At 39.1% G+C, this 20,953-nt stretch overlaps 3 protein-coding genes across 4 annotated transcripts; 2 read left to right on the forward strand and 1 right to left on the reverse strand.

Annotated features, from left to right (window-relative positions):
• The first annotated feature begins 9,198 nt into the window (after positions 1-9,198).
• Positions 9,199-11,755, forward strand: LOC126589570 (uncharacterized). Its single transcript, XM_050254898.1, has 6 exons — positions 9,199-9,347; positions 9,471-9,510; positions 9,931-10,132; positions 10,319-10,397; positions 10,676-10,910; positions 11,252-11,755. Exons 1-6 carry the CDS (start codon positions 9,302-9,304, stop codon positions 11,499-11,501), a joined length of 852 nt encoding a protein of 283 aa, XP_050110855.1. The 5' UTR covers positions 9,199-9,301; the 3' UTR covers positions 11,502-11,755.
• A 41-nt stretch (positions 11,756-11,796) lies between these two features.
• Positions 11,797-14,306, reverse strand: LOC126589569 (uncharacterized). Its single transcript, XM_050254897.1, has 3 exons — positions 14,055-14,306; positions 13,721-13,824; positions 11,797-12,711 (listed from the first exon to the last, which is right to left on the reverse strand). Exons 1-3 carry the CDS (start codon positions 14,289-14,291, stop codon positions 12,165-12,167), a joined length of 888 nt encoding a protein of 295 aa, XP_050110854.1. The 5' UTR covers positions 14,292-14,306; the 3' UTR covers positions 11,797-12,164.
• Positions 14,307-14,858: 552 nt separating this feature from the next.
• LOC126589567 (uncharacterized) lies at positions 14,859-20,903 on the forward strand. 2 transcript variants are annotated; one of them, XM_050254896.1, is made up of 23 exons: positions 14,864-15,281; positions 15,385-15,464; positions 15,559-15,645; positions 15,736-15,786; positions 15,894-16,011; positions 16,104-16,160; positions 16,583-16,647; positions 16,803-16,886; positions 17,073-17,123; positions 17,228-17,290; positions 17,381-17,427; positions 17,671-17,740; positions 17,831-17,893; positions 18,182-18,271; positions 18,358-18,396; positions 18,470-18,619; positions 18,700-18,777; positions 18,873-18,958; positions 19,343-19,391; positions 19,481-19,561; positions 19,713-19,806; positions 20,065-20,173; positions 20,602-20,903. In XM_050254896.1, exons 1-22 carry the CDS (start codon positions 15,164-15,166, stop codon positions 20,151-20,153), a joined length of 1,710 nt encoding a protein of 569 aa, XP_050110853.1. In that variant the 5' UTR covers positions 14,864-15,163; the 3' UTR covers positions 20,154-20,173; positions 20,602-20,903. The 2 variants fall into 2 exon arrangements, 1 of the variants encoding a protein (XP_050110853.1); XR_007611864.1 differs by lacking the exons at positions 19,713-19,806; positions 20,065-20,173; positions 20,602-20,903 and having other exon boundaries at positions 14,859-15,281; positions 18,873-19,042.
• Positions 20,904-20,953: the final 50 nt, after the last annotated feature.

Here is a 20,953-nt window from a genome sequence, read left to right on the forward strand (position 1 = left end):
CATGACTTTATAGCAATATAGTCCCCTGTCAGTAGTGAAGGCCGTGTGTTCTTGGTCTGAGGGGTTCATGAGGATTTGGTTGTATCCTGAATAAGCGTCCATAAAGCTCAATAGCTCACACCCTGCCGTAGAGTCTATAAGCCTGTCAATAAGAGGAAGAGGGAAACTATCTTTCGGACACCCTTTGTTTAGGTCGGTGTAGTTAACACACATCCTCCACAAGACCTTTTGAAGCGAAAGACTTTCTTTGGTCGGATTTTTCCTAACAAGGACCACATTTGCTACCCATGTCGGGTAATTGACTTCGCGGACAAAGCCTATGCCTTTGAGTTTTTCAACTTCTGCTTTCATTGCCTCGTATCGTTTAGCGTCATAAGATATTCGCTTCTGTCTCACCGGCTTGATCTTGGGGTCAATACTCAAACGATGACAGATGACATCGGGAGAGATGCCTGGCATGTCCTCGTATGACCAGGCGAAGACTTCAGTGTTCTCTTTCAAAAAAGATATCAATGCTAACCGAAGGGGTGGTGACAATGTGGTGCCAATCTTCACCATGCGATCTGGATAATCTCTTGAGATAGGTACCTTCTCCAACTCTTCAGCAGGTTGGGCTTGCTGGGTGAAAGAGTCATCTCGAGGATCATCGGGTTGATTGTTGCTATCAGGAAGATCCAAGTTCGCTTCATCTAGGCTGGTCTTTGTGACTTGGTCATGTACAGACAGGGTTTCCTTGGGTCCGGGCAAGTGTTGTTGCTTAACTGAAGTGTTGTAACATGATCGTGCACTAAGCTGATCTCCTCTGATGTAGCCGTTGCCATGGGGGGTTGGAAATTTTATCAACAGCATATGCGTGGATACCATAGCCTTGAGATCATTGATGCCTGTGCGCCCAAAGATGACATTGTATGCCGTTGGGCAGTCAACCACTAGGAAGTTAGTGGTAATGGTAGCCGTGTAAGGGCCTGTACCAATAGTAAAGGGTAAATGTATGCTCCCTAAGGGTTGCACGATATCACCGGAGAAGCTTATCAGAGGAGAAATCGAGCGATCGAGCAAGTGTTCAGCTACACTGAGTGCCCTGAAAGCTTCGGCAAACATGATATTGACCGAAGCCCCTGTGTCTACGAGGATTCGTCGAACATCAAAGTTGGCTATGTGAGCCTCCACGATCAATGGGTCGTTATGAGGGTAGATGATGCCTCTTTCTTCCTCAGGGTAGAAACATATCGGATCCCAGTTAGGCTTTTGATACTTCCCTCCCCTGATGTCTTCCACGTGAAACACTTGGTGACCAGGCCTCAGAATTCGTTCACTGTTTTTCATGGCCCTATTGGAAGATTCAGATATGGGTGTGCCACCGCTTATGGAATATATGACATTCACCTGGCGTTGGTTACGGTTATCCCTTTGAGGGTGAAGGAGGAATTGATCAATTTTTCCTTCTCGTGCCAAAGCTTCAATACGATCACGGAGGATGATACATTTCTCGCTATCATGGCCGTTATGCTCATGGTAGCAACAAAACATGCCCGCGTTATTCGGGGGCGTGTAATCTGGGTGCCTCGGCTTTGGCTTTGGTATCAGGTGAGCTATGCTGGGGTAAATGGCCGCGCATGTGGCATTCAAGGGCGTGTATGTCTCATACCTTGGGGTAGGGGGTATCTTGACGCGGGTTTGACCCACTGCATTGACTGCCTGGGGGCGAGCGTTATTGTGGCGATACCCTTGGTTATCGGGATAGTGTCCCTTACTCTTTTTACTGAAAGGAGAGTGGTGAGGATGGAAATCTTTCCTCTTGCCTTGAAATTGATATGTCTGTTGATTCGGTGAAGCATTATGCAAGGCATGGGGAGGTGCCACTGCTGTTTGGAAAGTCGAGGTCTTCTCATTTAGGTGAGTCTGGCTTCCACCTCCCACTTGTTGATAAAGGATGGTTGTAAGGGGTTTCTCCTGATATGTCTTTGCCTCGGCGGAGGCATGGTTATAAGCCTGCGCCATCACCTCAGAGTAAGTCTTCCAAGTATTGGCATTGATCATGTATTTAAAGAAACAATCACGTAGGCCTGCCGTGAAGGCTTTGAGGGTAGTCTTGTCGTCTGCCTCGGCACACCGGGAGTATTCATGGCTGAAGCGGCCAGCATACATACGTAATGACTCGTCTGGCTTCTGGCGGATAGTGTACAAGTCATCTGCAGAGTGCAAGCGATCGGTTTGGAAAATGTGTTGGGAAACAAATAGTTTCCTCAATTCCTCAAATGAGTCTACCGTCTCAGGTGTAAGACGACAATACCAATTTAGAGCTCCACTAGAGAGGGTGGAGGGGAAGAGAAGACATCGCTCTTCGTCGGTGTGCATCCGGTATGCCATGGTGGACTCAAAGAGGTTAAGGTGCTCAATCGGGTCCTCTTTTCCAGTATAAAGTTGCAAGCCAAGCTTTTGCTTTGTCTTTGCTTGAAGGGGGGTGTTGAGGATCCTCCTTGTAAGAGGGCCAGGCCTGGGTTGGTTCCAGTCAAGTATTTCAGCCTGACGTTCAGCCTTCAACTTGTTTACTTCCTCAATAAGTTGTAGGACAAGGGGGTCCTGAGCGGAGTTATGTGCCACTGGAGCTTTCTTTCGTAAATCTCCATCTCCTCTTGGAATTAGGAAGGTTTGATCAAGGGCATGTGATTTTTCCCTGGACTCGTTGTACTGGCTTCCAGGGTATGTCTGTCGGAACACCTCTGAGTCCCCTGTACCCTCATGTCTCTCTAGGACTTGTTGCCCCTTCCCCAAATTGGTGGCCGGCTCGGGCCGTGGCAGGGGACCGAGTCTCTCAGAAATCCTTGGGTCATTGATCTTTGAGCTTATATGGATGGAATTCTCTCGACGTTGCTTCAGGAAATCCCGACAATCGCGAAAGACGGCTTTCGATCCTTCTGCCCCTTCAGCAAAGAGGTGTCTCCCTCCACTTCTCATGGTTCGGGTCGAAGCAACTGGGTTAAGAGAAGCCTCATGTTGATTATCAAGTCGAGGGGTAATCTGTTCCCTATCAGGGATATCTATGTCGAATGCATGTGACCCTCCATGTTGGAGGGCACCCAGTTGATGGTTGACTTCCACGGGGGCAACAAGCTCGCGTGTCTGAGCTTGCCTAGCTTCGTGGAGTGTCTCGAAGAGCTTCTCATATTGCTCCTGGAGGACCTCATTCCTCATTGCTATCTTGTTGTTCTGAGCTTCCAACTCATCGACTTTAGCTTGAAGAAGAACTCGTTTTCCTTCCTTCTTTCGTTGTTTCGCACTATGTGCAAGGGGGGTGTCATTCTGTGTGCTGTGGCTTCCTTCGCTTCCCATGTTGGAGAGGGATGCCTGATCAAAAGAAAGTGTACGAATGATAGAAACCAGCTTGACACAGCTGAAGAGAGTAGGAATAAGTGTCGTTCCCACAGACGGCGCCAAATGTTGATGCACAAAATCAGCGAAGACTTTGGTACAACAGAAAGTGTCAGGTTTTGTGACATTCGCTTGGTTGCTTCGGTCACTAGTGAGGATAAGTACGTAAATGAATAGAGACAGAGAAGCAAACACAGGATGTACGTGGTTCACCCAGATTGGCTACGTCCACGGAGTAGAGGAGTTCTTATTAGTAGTGAAGGGCTTACACAAGTACAAAGGATCAAGCTCTCAATTTAGTGAGTTCTTGTGAATGATTTAACACAAATGGCATTAGGCAATATTGTGGGGGAATGACCCCTATTTATAGAAAAACTTGTAGCTTTGTCACATTGACATGTGTCATGTTATGATTGGTTCTTGATGTTGACACGTGCTGCGCTCTGATTGGCTTCTAATCTTGACACGTGTCGAGTAGTGATTGGCCTCCTGGTCGGAGGGGAACTCTTCTGGGTCCTTGACAGTATAGCGTTGGCCGGTGCTCGGTAGTTTCGGGATTGGTCAAGTATGGTACAAACAAATATCATAAGGATATATTGGTGGGCAAACAAAACGAAGAGAAACATAAACTTATTAGGAATTCAAATGTAATTTAATTCATAAGGGGTCCTTTCAGCTTCTAGCTAGTTATATCAAGTTTTTTTCTTGAAGTCAATCTTGCATGTTCACCTTATTTGTGCTTTCTAAGTTGTATCTTGTCAAATGTGAATTTTGACTCTCCAACTCTCTTGAAATGGAAAAAAATGATAAGCCCATGAATGACTGAATGACTTATCTATTTGTCTAAAGCAACATCATTGATCCGCTGGCCGTTCTTGTCTTTGTGGAGAAGGTGGTGGCGGAGGAGGTGCAAGTGCATCAATTGGAGGAGGAGGTAAGGGATCCCTCACCTATTTCACCCTCTTTCCTCACTACGTAGAAGCTGTCATCTAAAATATGAAAGGGAAAAGTAACTAACACAGACTAAAATGTTAATATATACAAACCATTATACTTATAATGACTATTTGTAAAATTATAGGCCAATGGATTACTATTGTAGGATATGAATTAATTTATAATGCACATATCTCACCACAGTCATCAATCATAATCACTTTATCATCATCGTCGTAAGCTCACCAAACTACAAATCCATTGTCTATCCATGAATTGAAGTCAAATCACTTTTAGTCCTATTATTGAGCTGCACATTCTGACACATTTCAATAGGTTGGCATAATAAAATATATGTAAAATTGTTTAGACAGACATATAATATGATATGAAAAACTAGCATGCTTTCAGCATATACATGCACAATACTTCATATTCATCATTACTATTCAGATGCAATAATACTTTTGACTAGAGGTAGCATGAATACTATGTCATGTTAAATTGCAAGTATTAAATACAACATACGCACTTGAAACTTTGGTCTTGTACTTAACTAATCTCAAGCTTGAGCACCTTTAATCCTGAAAATCAAGAAAGTATAAGAATTTCATACAACAAAAGTAAATCTGCATCAGAGCATAATATAGAAATTTTAAAAGTTGACTAACCAACTGTAGATGTTCAATCAATTTACTAGTTCTAGTTTCCTATCCTCCCAACAAATGATTTTGGCTTTCTATATCCCATCAATTACAAATTAATTCAAATCTTTTGTTCTCTTCCTCCATTGTAAAGCACTTGAAGGTACTTTGGGTAGAATATCTAAATCTCTTAGCATGCCAATGTTAAACTACATTTTGCTCCAACAAGTGACTATGATGTAAAATCCAATCCGATCCCAAACTTGGCAGGTTAAAAAGATGGGGAACATGAAATCTAAATTTAAGCTTGCATAATGCATGTCCAACACCCTAAAAATGAAATACGTTCAAGAAAGTGGCAAAGCCAAATTCAGCCCTCATTGTTCTAGTTCCTTGAGATTTTCAAAAACACCCCATGTAGCCTGCAATACAATGCACCAAATCACATAATAAACCAATTACAGAAGGGCAACGGCACAGCGCCGTTGGCACTCTCATGTTTAACTTTTGACGATACATATATTGCGTGTATAAAAATTGTAAAATACTTAGTTTGAAGTGCTAAAAGCATTGCACTTAATAGATAGGTAAATAAATGTGTGGGAAAGAGGAAGAGTACCATGACAAAAGGTGTTTCAGTGATAAATAGAATAGGAAACCCTCTAAAGAATGCGAAGGGTCATCTAGATTTTAGAATCGTACATAATACTAAAATTGTACTTGTACCTGAACTAACAAACACCAAAATTTAATCAATTCAATCAAACTCAAATTAGTTAACAAAATATTATTTTGTTTGAGAATTTTATTAGACGATATGGGGTGACTGATGCTGCATACTGAGTGGCTGATGCTGCATATAATTGATGCTGCATATGAATATTAGACGATATGGGGTGACTGATGCTACCAGATTTTATGTTTCCTCTTTCCATGGGATTCTCTATTAAGTCTAATCCCTTAATTTGAGAAAGATTGACATCTAGATGACTTGTTGATAGTTGTGTGGTAGCTACTTGCTGCACTCCCTTAATTTAATGAGTGACAGCTTTAGGGTTTATCGGGTTAGTAGGATTTGCCAAGGTAGGGTTGCGTGTAACCTTCTACCTCATTATATATCCCCCCCTTGTACATTCAATAAATCTATGAAAAATACATTCAAACAAACTTAAAATTTCCACAAATTTACTCTGTGGTAGTCTACATGTTGAAAAAATAGTTACACGAAAAATGGAGTAGTTCCAGTTTTTTTTTTTTTTTTTTCGAATATTGCAACTAGTATAATCTTCTTCATCTACCAAAAACTATTCCTCCTCTTCTTTTTCTTTTGTTCAGTTCTTCTGTTTGCCCCCTTTTGTTCTTATTTGTTATGGTGTAGTAGGACATGATAGTTTTTTTTTTTAGAAGTGGATTTGTGCTATAGCTGAGATGTTGTAGTTTTTATCCTACCTCAGAGAATTAACTATGCAACTAATCAATAGCTTAAATAGCTGCAATAATTGTGTTCTAACTAAATTAGAAATAAGAAAATTACAATTTAACAAATGATAATGTTCACAGATGGCCATCAACGACATTTCAAAGAGAAAATAGAAAAATAACAACCATTATTCATTGATTTTCAAAGGAGAAGGGAAATTGATAACTAGGTGTCTAAGCTTGGCAAACAAAGACTGATTGAAGAAGAAAATCCAAAAACAATTAAATAAATAAGTACCTTGTTGTCAATTGAGAGGCCGAGGGAGAGAGACGAATGAGAGGTGGTATGTGGTCGCCATTGATGGCAACCACCAGGTGGCTGGTCGGCGAGGCGGGGTGAGAGAGTAGAACCAAGGGGAGCTGAAAGAGATGGGGTGAGAGAACAGAACGAAATAGGTTATTATTTTTTAGGGAAAACAAAATAGGTTATTAGGTTTTACAATTTGGGAGTTTTGACATTATTATTTCAATATTTTTAATTTTTACTTTTAATATTATAAGTGATGAATTGACTATTACGTGGCCTACTCTTTATATAAGTGATGAATGTAAAAATTTCATCACATATTAACATTTCGTTTGGCGGTAAAATTTCCCGCCCAATAGTTTGTGATGAATTCAAAATGTTTATGTGACGCAAAATAATTTGGTGTTTGTGAAAATCTTTATGTGATGATTTCTAAAAAAGCCTCGCTCATTTTAGCAAATGTGATGAATTTTTAGACGCCACAAAAAATACCGTCACCTAATCCATGTTTTTTTGTAGTGTTTGGTAAAAGATGAACCACAAATGTACGTTAAAAGAGGCAACCGTGGGGACACTACTTGACAAGAATAATTTACATGCAGAACAATAAATCTACAAGATGTTGAGACGAGTATTATTGCATGTGATTGAATGATGTGAATCTTGTATTGCTCTATATATTGTTACATAATTTTGATCAAGTTGAATGTTCGCATTCTAATTAATGGCAATTTTATGAAAACAAAATCGTGGATTAACATATGTTGAGCATGAAGAGTGAACAGGCCAATGTAATTTAGGAGAAACAGGCAAGGCAACATCGACCAGATGTGCGTTCATGCGTGCATTCTCACTGCATATACGTTCAAGACAAGAGTGGTGACTACTGAGGATACCAACAACAATTGCCAGATCTTTCCTTTTTATGTATTACAATTAAATGTGTTGGGCACTTTTGAAGGAGGTTGACATGATGGTAAGAAGGGAGAGGGCCCAAGAAGGGAGAGGGCCCAAGAAGGGAAAGGATCCTCACCGGATCCTTTTTCTAGGGATTCTGTGATCTTATCCGTTCATCATATATCGTACGGTAAAAAATTATTTCAAAATTTAAAATTAAATATGAATAGTATTTAACGAAAACTGACTGCACGATATATGATAAATGGGTGAGGTCATGGGATCCGACGAGGATCCTTTTTTGGCCCAAGAAGAAAAAACGACGGTGTCTACGGTTTCTTTAGTCTACATCTCCATCTATCATAAGAGCAGAGATTTTTCAATGTGATGGGTACACGGAGTAGAACACCACATGTTACTATACAAATGATTGGATATGTGTGATGAAAAGTTAATAACTTAAAAAATAAAATTTCCCACCACATATATAAAAATATATGGTATACCACCCGTGTTCCGAGAGATTTTTGTAGGAAAATAATAACCACATGTCCTACGACGTGTGATCCTCGTTTCTTTTTTCTTCTACTCTCCCCTTCTGTTAATAAACATAATTAAGCAGATGTGTACATAATTTATGAAATTACAAAAATCACTTCCCTTTTAAAAGATCGCAACTACCGCTTAGTGCTTGCTCATGGTCCGTGTCCAAAATATTATTGGTCTTCCAATTTATAAAGTCTTGTGACAAATTCAAAGACTCTTGTCTACCTTTAATAACAAATTCAAAGACAAACGAATCGACAAAATGAAATGAAATGATTAGTTAAAAATTATAAGACCTAATATTTTATGTTAAATAACTATAGAGGAAGGATTTCTACCTCTTAAAGGTTGTTTGACGGGTCAATTTGAGATGCTTTTGGCCTCGTTTGGAATGAATGATTGAATTAGAATGGACGACTCTTTATGAAAATGTATGTTGAGAAGAGAAATAAAAGATAAGAGATAAATTACTCGTGAATGAAACTTATTCATTCTAGTCATTTTCAATTTGGTAGGGTTAGAACTTAGAAGAGATGTGTTTTCTTCATATCTAATTCTCTTTTAGTCTTTCAAAAGTGAGTTATTTATTCTAATCTAATCCAACATACCAAACAAGCCTCATTAGTAGAGGCCCTCCCTAAATCGGAATGCTTATGTGTATTTTATGAGCGTGTTTTGAGTTCTTATGCAAGAAATACTTTTAGAAAGCGCTTTTAACTTCTGCCAATTGCTATCAGAAGAATTTTTATTGATATAAAAAGAGAGAATTGTTATTGGCACTCCAAATTTCTCATTCTACACTCCAAACTTTATATATTTAGAAAGAAAAATACTCTTGTGAGGAGTGTAGAATAAGATTTTTGGAGTGCCAATAACATTTCCCTAAAAATATTTTTAATTATTTTAAACGATGTGATAGTATTTAATAGTCTAAAAGCACTTTTAAACATACAAAAAGTAATTAAATTTTGATTTTAATTTTCTATGGGCAAAACCTAAGAACATATTGTGGGCTTAGATTCACTGTGGCAATGTCGTTCGGAGATTGAGAATGGGCTACTGACCTAGGTCTTAAATAAGAAAGCCCAAGTTTAAGGAACTGGTCACCCTTTTAGCCTTTAGCGCGGCTGCTGGCGGTGGACGACTCCACTGTTGGCTGCGGAGTGCGGAGCGAGTGGGAATGTTGAGGTTGAAGCCAAATCGCATCGGAACCTTCACTACCACTGGTAAAAAGGCTTCTCTCTCTCTCTCTCTCTCTCTCTCTCTCTCTCAGCCATTAGCTATTACTTTGGCTTCAAAACTCGATAGAATAGATTATGATTTCTAAACATTCATTTCGTACTTTACAGGCGAAGAGCTCCTCGTTTCATTCGCAGCAAAGCTTCTTCGGTAATTATTCCGAATCTGACCTCAGTTTTTTAAATCCTTATTTATTTATTTTTAATGAATCTTTTTCAAGGCGTGGCGTTGCATTATTTGATGCATACTTTCTGAATGACAAATCTGTAAATAAACATAATATGGGAATAGCAAAACTTTAATGATTGTATGGTTGACATGGTTTCTAATTTCTGTTTAAGCAATGTATGTAGTTCTACTTCCTCAGAATTGTCAGGTTCAAAGGGAGTATGTTTCCACAAAATTCGTCACTTGTTATACATTGAAATTTTCACTTTTGACGTTTTCACTTCTGTCAAGTGTCAACCACAACGATGAATTTGAATTCCACTGCCTTTTCTACTTGAGTCATAGCTTGTCAGTTTCTGTTTGAAGCTTCTGAAATATATTAACTTATTGTTTCGATGGAAGATGTCATGCCACCATAGATTTTTCTATCAACCCATTATCCGCGAGGAATAGGGCTTTATCTTGCATAACAACGTTCCCCCGGTCTTTTCATTCTTCAACTTCTGAAGATGACACCTTCTCCGAATTGGGCTCCCCAATGCCTAAAGCTCCAACTCATGCTCGGACGTTGAAGTTGATGACGGAGAAGCCTGAGCCTTATTTGGTATGTTCATAATGCCCCAACCTCGTACATTCATTACTCTGTCTTGTGTGCGTGTGATTGCATTTGGCTTCGGTTTTGTTACTCAGAACGCATGTGCACTGTAGATATATTACCTCTGCTTGCGGTTTCATGAATATTGCTGAAATGAAACATGCCATGTGTTCTTACAAATTCCATCTCAAGCAGAAAACTAATCGTACGAAAAGACCTTCTCGAATGCCTTCAGAAAGCCGCATCAGATTGAAAGATAATTCCTCAAGACTGGGTAACTTTGTCCAACCATTTCATTCTACATTGACAGCTGCAACAATAACAACAATATTTATTTATACATTGAAAAAAATATGACCTTCCCATCTGTTACTATTGTAGTGAGAACATATCTGCAATCAACCTTCCCTATTAAAAGAGGCCTTGCCCACTTTTACGAATATGTCATATACCTTGTCGTTTACCCTTGAACTGTTGAATAACCCCTATAGTCCCTTTCCATTTTCCATGGTTTCGGGATAATTATTTAATGCCCATGCTTCAAAAGAGCAGGTTCGGATTGGGAGGTTGTTGTACGGAGTTTTGGTCGTTCAATTGATCCACCGGAGGAGGAAGAGGAAGTTACCATTAGAATTACCAATATAAATTCGGAGACAACAGACTCTGCAGTGCACTCAATGTGCACGTCTTGTGGTAGCTTAGAGGGGCTTGTGAGGACAAAAGAAGATGCAGTTGATGCCTTGTTTAGTGTGAAAGACAAGGCAGGCATAAAAAGGATAATAAAAAAGTAAGAAAATACTTACATTTCTTTTCTTGATTGCGTTTGCATTGTACCTTCATCAATAGCATTGCATTTCTATTTTTAATCTGGAAACTACTGGACACATACAGATACGACGAGTGTCTGTCATACTCTTTTCTCCTTGGAATTTTTGTATGTATAATATCATGTATTTTTGCTTGTGTGTATTCGGATGGAAGAGTGAAGAGTGCATTACAGTAATTGTTGAAGTCTAGATGGTCCACTAGATAGAATTTTTACCTTATTAATTGTTTTGAGATATTGTTTTTGTTTTAATGAATAGTTTCCCATGCTTAGTTCTGGTATTTTGTGGCCATGGATGTCAGATTGAATGAGACGATGGTGAACGGTCACAAGTGGTCAGCTGATTTACATGGAAGAGACTCCTCCGCTGAAGTGAGGAGCAAGCAAAGCAATGCTAACTATGATTTGAGATTGGAGATAAGCCGTCAACTGGCGGACGTAAGAAGGGAAGTCACAAGGAAGACGGTGTGCATACAAGACTTGGAGTGTCTGCATAACTCCTTGTTGCACCTTGAGGGGGAGGCTCATCCTCACACCACCCACACCCGCTAGTATTCACGACTGACTTTGGCAAATTATACCCCCGCCCCCGACCCCCTACCATAGTTTTAGTAAATGCATTACATATTAGCAGAGTTACGAATAGATGCCGAATTTGTTTGGTTTATGATTAACAGGACTGACCGGCCACACGTTCTTGACGTTGCTGACCCAAAACTAGAAGGCTGCACTTACTTGTGACCGAGGCAATATTTTGTACGGACAGAGGGTTATGGATAAATCAATTATCATATTATTATCTTTAATCATCCATTGCCATTCAATCATTGCTCTAGTTAGCTTACAATTGGGGGCGAAATGAGAATCGTAATCTTACTTGACCAGCTTAACACTGGGAAATGATTAATTTACTTTACAATAATCTCACGACCGTCACGACCGTTAGATAAGCTGTCCCTAGCACAAAGGAAACAAAGTAAAGGAATAAACCATTCACCTTCTTCCACATAACAGCAAGGTAACCGATTCTCCGCCTGTTTAAAATTCTTCGACAATGGCCATTTTCCCAAGAAAGAACCCCCGACAGGTGGCAAGAAAATATGTGACTTTATGATGCCCCTCTCTTCATTTAAAACAAAGGGAAAGCCTAAGTTCTCATCTTGCACTCCAGATTCTGCATATCAAGCATGTATCTAACATCACTGAAGCAAGCACTTAATCTGCAGAATCAATCCCTTTCACATCCATATCCAACATCCTGCATGATTTCTCTTGTTTAAAATCAGGCTCTGTGATACCCATAGAAGAACACCCTGCAATCGGATATTCCCTCTCATCAACTAAAGACTTCATGTAGGAACATGGCTGCTCTTCAGCTTCAATATTGGATACAGGCTCTTGCCCTGAACCAAACTCCAACTCGTAAGACGGAGGGCCAGCAGGTTGTGTTCTCATTTGCACAGACCGCAAGAGTGCAGCCCTCCTTAAGTCAGCTGAGTGACAAATATCACTAGGTGATGACGGGAATCGCCCCTCTGAATCAGAGCCTCGCTGACGAGGCTGGGAGCTGTTGAAATTAGTGACAGTGCAGCCATGTGAAGTGCTCGGACAGGTGGGAGGAAATTTTTGGTACCTATAAGGAGAGACGGGACTAGAGGGAACACTATCAGGTTGGGAGGAGCAAGTATTTATCGGGTTCTCACAAAATCGAGAGTCATCTGAGTCCTCTGACATTGGTGAATATTGTAAGGACATCTCATCCCTGGAAGCATAAAGTTGTGAAAACATAATGAAAAATCAGATCTGCATAATAAAGGAAACACAATTTTCTCTTTATCAGGAAGAATCAAGATGGAGAAAGCATGCACATGATTATTAAGAGAACTCCTGTTTAATGTAATCTGGAAAACAATGACTTGAAGGTTCCCTAGGAAGGGGAACACCCGAGGCCCAATCAAACAAAGAGAAAAAAATTGACTTGAAGGAAAGGAGATAAAATTTGGTGAAGGCATACTAATGCCTTATATCTGGCTATACAATACAAATACAATTCAAGTTGTTAACTTCTGTGGCAAATCAACAATTACCCCACACTATGCAAATCTATATTGGATGACTGAAGACAAAAATGAAAATTTTAAGCAGCCACATGAAGTACCAAACTCACCTTTTGGTTTACCACTTAAGCAAAAGGCCCAAAGTAAGACGGTTAAAAGTACGATTACACTCTTTCAAAAGGAAGCTTATACGAGTGCATCACGGCCACATCCACTCGAAACGATACAGTCTATACCATCAGATGCTGTTTGAGTTGTATGATATCACCAACAAACCAAATTCGGGGAAAAAAATAAGAACAGAATAGGAAATAAGTCAAAGAAAATACAAAACGTTGAGTGCCATAACCCAAGAAACCATGAACACGAACCTGTAGTCCTAAGATGTTTTACAGGCCTCGTGTGGTCTATCAGATTGGATTAGATTTGAATAACTCATAAATGCAAGGTATGTTTATGTTTACCCAAAAAAGAGGCTGAACTAATATAGAAAGATGCAATAGCACCTATGACCTGTGAAACTAGGCAACTTAAAACATACAAAGTCTAAATGTGAAGCACAAGGTTATCATAACAATGAGTGAATGACGGAGAAGAATGGCAGTTAGTTATGTATGCGGAAGGAGTATTTCATTTGAGAAGGTTCCAAAAGCATATGACGATGTTATGGAAAGTGATTGACAAGTTTGATATGAGTGTGAAAGAAGAAGTAACCTTGGATAAAACATGGTATCAGACTGTGCTGGAGATTCCATGAGATTGTCAGGGAGAGGGAGTGGGTCTCCAACAGTGAGTCCATTCAAACTAGATGCCATAATCTGCACTAGTGCAGTGCACAACAAACAAGTGAGTTATGAGCGAAATGAAGGACTAATTTCACTTGAAACACTAACAAAATAAGGCCTCGTGAATGAATTCAATTCTGATGGAAATGAATGAGAATTCAGAGGCAGTAGATTTTCATTCTTGAAAGGAAAAGGAAGATTCTTTAGTTTCATTCCATTAAATAAAGTAAAGAAATTGAAAGAAAAAGAAAAGAAAAGGAAACCTCGCTGAGATAACGCTTGTGAGAGTGGAAATTGTCGAGGTAAACCTCATCTCCAGGATCTCTGCTCCGCTTCCCAGATGGAGATGGTGAAGAAGACGATGAAATTGATGCAGCCGATGCATTTGCAGATGATGAAGATTCTATCTCTGGGCCACCACCACCACCTCCTGCTCCTCCGCCTCCACCCCCGCCCGATGAGCTCGACTCCGGACGCATAACTTTATTTATTATTTCCATTCATGTCTCACCAATTTCTTAAGGGAAGGGCGATTACTGGGCTACATAACTTTAAGGGAAAAAACCCAATTGAAGATCCCCTGGGCCATCCCCAAGCCCAATAGTCACAAAATTGAATGTGTTTTATTTTCCATTTCCATTCCTTTCATATGGGAATGGGAGTTAATTGTGTAAAGTAGATACTATTGATGAAGTTCATGTAGCTCAAGGCCTTGTCTTGTTAACACACAAGATAATGAGATATGAATGGGTAAAGAAGTTGATTCATCAGTTGAATTCGAAATGTGACGCTGTGTATTGAAATTGCGTGGAAAAATACCTGTTGCAATTATATTTATAGATTGAACAAGATAGAAGGAATTGAATGATGTTACAACAGAGTAAAAGTGAAATAAAAAATGTTGAGATGAATGCCGGAGCAAGAAAAAGAAATGCACTTACTAAATACTATGGAAGTGGGATGAATGCCGGAGGAATTAGGATTATTCCTCCCACACTCAGCAGCAACTAGCAAGCACTAATATTAGCCTTAAATCAACAACAAACGTGAGGACGGTCCTCAATTAGGCCAAGGGAATAAAATGAACAGCCTTGTTATTTATATTTAACTGATGGAAAGACAAAAGAATATGAACCAATCCTACATATTCGCACAAAAGAGAAACTTGTTTAGATGTCAGGATACAACTTTGAGCATCCCATCTCCATCATATGATAAGATATCAGATATGATTATGATATAAAGGGGCTGGCACTGGCACTGCCCCCGTCCGCTCCACTCTTCCTTAGCGTTTCCCGCTCAGACATAGACACAAACATTTGGCCTGCAAAATACAAGTGAGAGGGAGGGAAGGGAGGAGAGTGTGCTCCTGATGAAGTACGTGTTGGTTACAGGAGGGGTGGTCAGTGGGCTGGGCAAAGGCGTCACCGCCAGCAGCATCGGCGTCGTCCTCAAAGCCTGCGGCCTTCGCGTCACCTCCATCAAAATCGGTTCCTTCTCTTTATTCCTTCCTTCCTTTTGCTTTTACTACTTAATCATCTATTCAATTTGATTTGATTTGATTTGATTTACTCTACCTATCTGCTGCTGCAGATCCATACTTGAACACAGATGCTGGCACCATGTCTCCCTTTGAGCACGGTGAGGTTTTTGTGCTTGACGACGGCGGAGAGGTAATCATTGACTAGTTTCTTCAATACGTATCAATCAGCGTTATCTTTATTCTTCATGCTGCTGAGTTTGTTTAATCTCTAATCGTAATTGTAGGTTGATTTGGACCTGGGCAACTATGAGCGCTTCCTAGATGTAACTCTTACTAGGGATAACAACATTACCACTGGCAAGATATATCAGGTGCTTCTAATAACAAGGGGTGTTTGTCTGTCTTCCATTTCATCACTTTTATTTTGACATTTTGTATTTTTATTGTTTCGTTCCGTGTAGTCTGTTCTTGAGAAGGAGCGGAGAGGTGATTACCTTGGCAAGACTGTTCAGGTGATGATACAAAATCACAATGTTCATAAATCCTACCTTTTCTTTTTTGCTTCACTTGCATTGAATGCTGATGACTGCCTTTCTTTTGTGATTTTGAGTCGATTTAGGTGGTTCCACACATAACTGACGCCATTAAGACATGGATTGAATCCGTTTCAGTCATTCCTGTGGATGGAAAAGAGGGCCCTGCAGATGTTTGCGTGATAGAGTTGGGAGGGACTGTCGGTAAGCAATAGTCAATACATAGAGTCATTACATGCTTCATTATTCTTTCTCTGTGTTTATGTACAAAGATAATTATTCTTCTTTCTTCTTAGGTGACATTGAATCAATGCCATTCATTGAGGCTCTGCGCCAATTGTCCTTTTCAGTTGGTAAGGTTGTGGTTTATTCTGTTCTTTTGAGGAATTTTTTTATTCTGCTTATGAGATAATTTCTTCACCCATATGTTGGCTTTCAATTGTTTATCATGTTTCTATGCTGTGTGATCAATATATATCTTCCAATGACTGCTCTAGGAATACGCAGTACGTACGGTTTAGGTTTCTGGTCTGATATGTTATGAGCAGCTTTGCAATAATAAAATTGATATAATCCAATTTTATTCCAATGTTATTGAGATTTTGTGTGGTGCTTTTTTGTATTTTTGTTGGCCGGGGTATAGATGCAATGAAACAATGCTTATCCAGATTTAAAAGTAACTAACTATTTCCTTTTGGAGTTGACATGCAATTTGATCTTGAATTACATGGATGTTAAATGATAATTGCTGGTTTTGATTTAATTCTTTTGTCAGGGCAAGAGAACTTCTGTCTTATTCATGTGAGCCTGATACCAGTGCTGGGTGTTGTTGGAGAGCAAGTAAGATCCCTCTACTTAATTATTGAGTGTTACGTTTCTTCATTAGTTCGTCATGCAAGCTCGTAAGTTTAGAATCAAAATGGATTATATTTTACGAAGAATTTGCTTAATTTTGTATCTTTCTTACTTTCTTTTCGTGTTTGTAATTCATGCAGAAAACAAAGCCTACACAACATAGTGTGCGGGAACTAAGAGCATTAGGCTTGACTCCTCATCTATTAGCATGTCGCTCTGCAGAGGTACCTCTTTTCACCTATCTATTAACCTTAAAAGCTTTTCTTTAGTTTCCATTTAAGACTTGCTTGGACACCTACATTGGTGCAGTGAGATCACCCGATTCCCCTTGTGCTTTACTCTACCATTATTTTGCCAAGGTTAATTTTTGTGCAGATATAATACTTTTTTTTTTGGTGACTGCATGGCAGCCTTTGTTGGAAAATACTAAGCAGAAACTTTCACAATTTTGTCATGTTACAGTAAGTTGTTGCTGAATAATTCTACGTGGCCTCTTTCTAAATTTCTTTAATCAAACTTCATTTTCTGATTACAAATTTTAAATTTCATTTATGCTTTTTAACAGGCTGGTAATATTCTTAATATCCACGATGTACCAAACATTTGGCACGTTCCTCTCTTACTTAGGGTGGGTTCTATAACAATTATCTGTCTCCTTGGTGGCTTCATACTTTATTTCAAAATTTTATCTAAACTATTGTTCTAAATTGTTGTTCAGAATCAAAACGCTCATCATTCAATTCTTCAACAACTAAATCTACTAAGGTATGTTCTCACCATTACTTCACATGTAAGGCTTCAACTTTTGTGCTCGATTGTTGATCAGCATCAGCTTATTTAAATTCTTCTTGTGTAATGATGCCAAGGCAATCTCTTTATAGAATACTGTCTGACTTGGATTCTTTTAATTGATATATGTGCTCTCTCTGAATGCTGCCTAAATATAGGAAGGCAAACAGCATGAAGTTTGGCTATTTTAAGTTACCGGTGTTTAATTTTCTGTTTCAGCATTGCCATGCCTCCTGATTTAAGAGATTGGACCAAGATGGCAGAGACTTACGATAACCTCACCAATTCTGTTAGTATTATTAGATAATTGTGCAATGCTCGATCAAACATTCTCTCTTTTGGTTTTTTCATTCACCAGATGAGAATTTTATATTTGCAGGTGAGGATTGCCATGGTGGGGAAGTATGTGGGCCTTGCAGATTCTTACTTGTCCGTAGTAAAGGTGCAATGGTAGCTTCTATTCTATTATTAGGAAGGGTCATAGGATGGTGTATCTTTACTAAGACTGGAATTCATTAGTAATTTTTCATGAAAAAAATTAGTTATTGCATGTTGTAGTGCAAATATGAGTGTATGGCTCCTTGTGCAATGCATGCTTATTAGATTATATATGTTAATAAGTCACCGCCTACACATGTATTTTACCATAAATGCTTGCTGATATATAATTCTGAACAATATGGCAATCTGGACCCCAAAATATAAATATTTTGCTAAATTTGTCTCACAGGCCCTTCTGCATGCTTGTGTTGCTTGTTCTTTAAAGCCATCAATTGACTGGATTGCTGCTTCTGACCTTGAAGATGATAGTGCCAAACTGGTATTGAACAATTACACTCCTCTTTTTGCAGAATTTGGTTTTACGTCTATTATTTTGTCTTTTCTTAAGATTTGTTTTTCATACAGATACCAGAAGCACATGCTGCTGCATGGGGGACCCTGAAGGTATTCTTTAAGCTAAATTATCGTCTCCTAGCCTGTTGTACAGTTTATGCTTTGATCTATTCTATATTTGCAGAATGCAGCATGTGTCTTGGTTCCTGGTGGATTTGGAGATCGTGGTGTGAGAGGTATGATATTAGCTGCAAAGTATGCCAGAGAGAACAATGTTCCTTATCTCGGGATTTGTTTGGGCATGCAGATTTCAGTGATTGAATTTGCGAGATCTGTAAGCAACGTTTGCTTAACTAACAGGTTTTATTCTTTATTTAAGATCATGTATCATCCCTACTTTAATTACTTGTTTAGGTTTTGGGTTTAGAAAGGGCAGACAGCACAGAGTTTAATGCACAGACACCGAATCCTGTTGTAATTTTTATGCCTGAGGTACAAATTTATGGTGATGTTTACCTCTTTAATTTTAAAATAAGTATGGCTTCAACCTTCGCCCCATGATGGTTAATTTTTTTGTATGAGTAAAGGGATCAAGAACACACATGGGAAGCACAATGAGACTGGGATCCAGAAGAACACTTTTCCAAGCTCCTGATTGCACTACTTCAAAGCTGTATGTGCAATATCTATAACTGTGTTCAATGTAGAAATCATAGAATAGCCAGCCGGTTACTACAAAATGAAATTATAACTTCAGGTACCTCTGCTGAATTTATACAGTAAAATCAATGCATGTGCCATGTGTTCCAACTTCCAAGTCTGTCGGTCTGAAAAGGACACATGGCACAAGCTATAGAACTTTATTGCATTTATACTGTAAAATTTTGAACTTTCTTGGTCAACGAACTATTTTGCATGCGGCCTTTGATGACCTCTCTGCTATGTGTTGTGTCTGCGGTTGCTTTTGTCAAAACAAATCCCACAAGACCACTTTAAAGTTCTCCATGTTTAAGAGTATAGGGTACATGCCTGATGTGTTATTGCTATCAATTGCTAGGTACCATAACTCAGAGTATGTGGATGAACGCCACAGGCACAGATATGAGGTTTGTTGTAAATTTATTTAGGTGAAAAACATGATGTTTCAGAAGCATGTTTTACGTAGTGTACATGGTCTTATTTCATCATGATGCAGGTGAACCCAGATGTTATTGGAGTTCTTGAAGAAGCTGGCCTGAAATTTGTAGGGAAGGATGACAGTGGGAGACGAATGGAGGTGGGTTTTCTGTTGAGTTTGATGCTTTGTTGAACTTGAGCATTGTCAGAATTTACTTGGTTATTATTGCAAAAATTCCTTTCTTATCATTACTTTGAAGATTTATTTTTTACATGATTTGTGTTTATTCTGGTGTTTTTCTCTTCTGCAGATTTTAGAGCTTCCAAGTCATCCATTCTATGTAGGAGTGCAATTTCATCCAGAATTTAAATCACGGCCTGGGAGGCCCTCTCCTCTATTTTTAGGTACTTTGACACACAAGTGAACCATAGATGTCATAGACTCACATTTACCGTTCTTTCTTGGAAACATGTGTACACTATGACATCCATCATGGAATTACCATGTAGCGCAGATCTATCTTACTCAAAGTGGAGAGATTATTGGACATGTTTGTGTCGGAATAGACTTGTCTATTACAATTCTCATTTTTATTCGGTTGATTTCTACCCAGTCCTTGGATCTCTGAACTTGAGTTGACATATGTGACGTTGCAACTGTAGGTCTTATCTTGGCAGCAACAGGACAGTTGGAAACATATCTTGACCAGAATCAAAATTCTAGTTTGACAGCATTGGATCTCTCTCAATAGTTCCAGATCATTAGTTCAAGGTAGGTTTGTAATTTGAATGTGAGAGGTCCCATAGAAGAAGAATTGGACTTGCGTTGTAGCTGTTTGTGCATTGTTCCCCCTGGCTCTTCTGAATGTGGGTGAGAAAGGGGGATGGGAATGGGTTGGATCGTCTCAAGACTCACGACATTCTGTGCTCCGTATGCATAAATAGGTGCATCTTAGGTGTCAGTTAAGTGATTATGTTGAACAGTGTCTGTCTGGTTTGGGACAGGGTTGGATTACAGTATGACCAAGGAGGGAAGGGGTGTCTATTTCATCTGGGAAGAGACAGATATGTTTCTCTTCATCTATACAAAATGGTAGACAGTATTCCCTTGATGGTTATGAGAATGGGCATGGATGCCTATTGATGGTTCCTAGTGTAGTAAAAAACTAATGCATTGTCTATTTTTTGTTACAATGGCAGATAAACGTATGGAAGTTTATGAAAGTAGATCCTGATTGTGGAGCAAGTATGTTGATGCAGTTGGACAATTTATCAGGTTGCTGATCGATCAGTTGAAAGCAGATACAAATTCTAGGTCATTAGAAGGATTCATTTAGTAGATTGTTCAAACATTTCGGGGAATTTGAATGATATTGTTGTTTGGCGATATTAATTACTTGTTGGCATTCAAGAGTTTCCATATTCGGAATGAATACTTATGAAACTTTTCGAATTTTGTCCTCATCATTTATTAGCACTTAAAAATGCAGACATTTTTTAAATTCAGTTGTAAGCTGCTGCTTGTATGTGTGAGATGATTGTAGTTACATAC

Source organism: Malus sylvestris, chromosome 11 (assembly GCF_916048215.2).
Source record: "Malus sylvestris chromosome 11, drMalSylv7.2, whole genome shotgun sequence".
Taxonomy (NCBI): domain Eukaryota; kingdom Viridiplantae; phylum Streptophyta; class Magnoliopsida; order Rosales; family Rosaceae; genus Malus; species Malus sylvestris.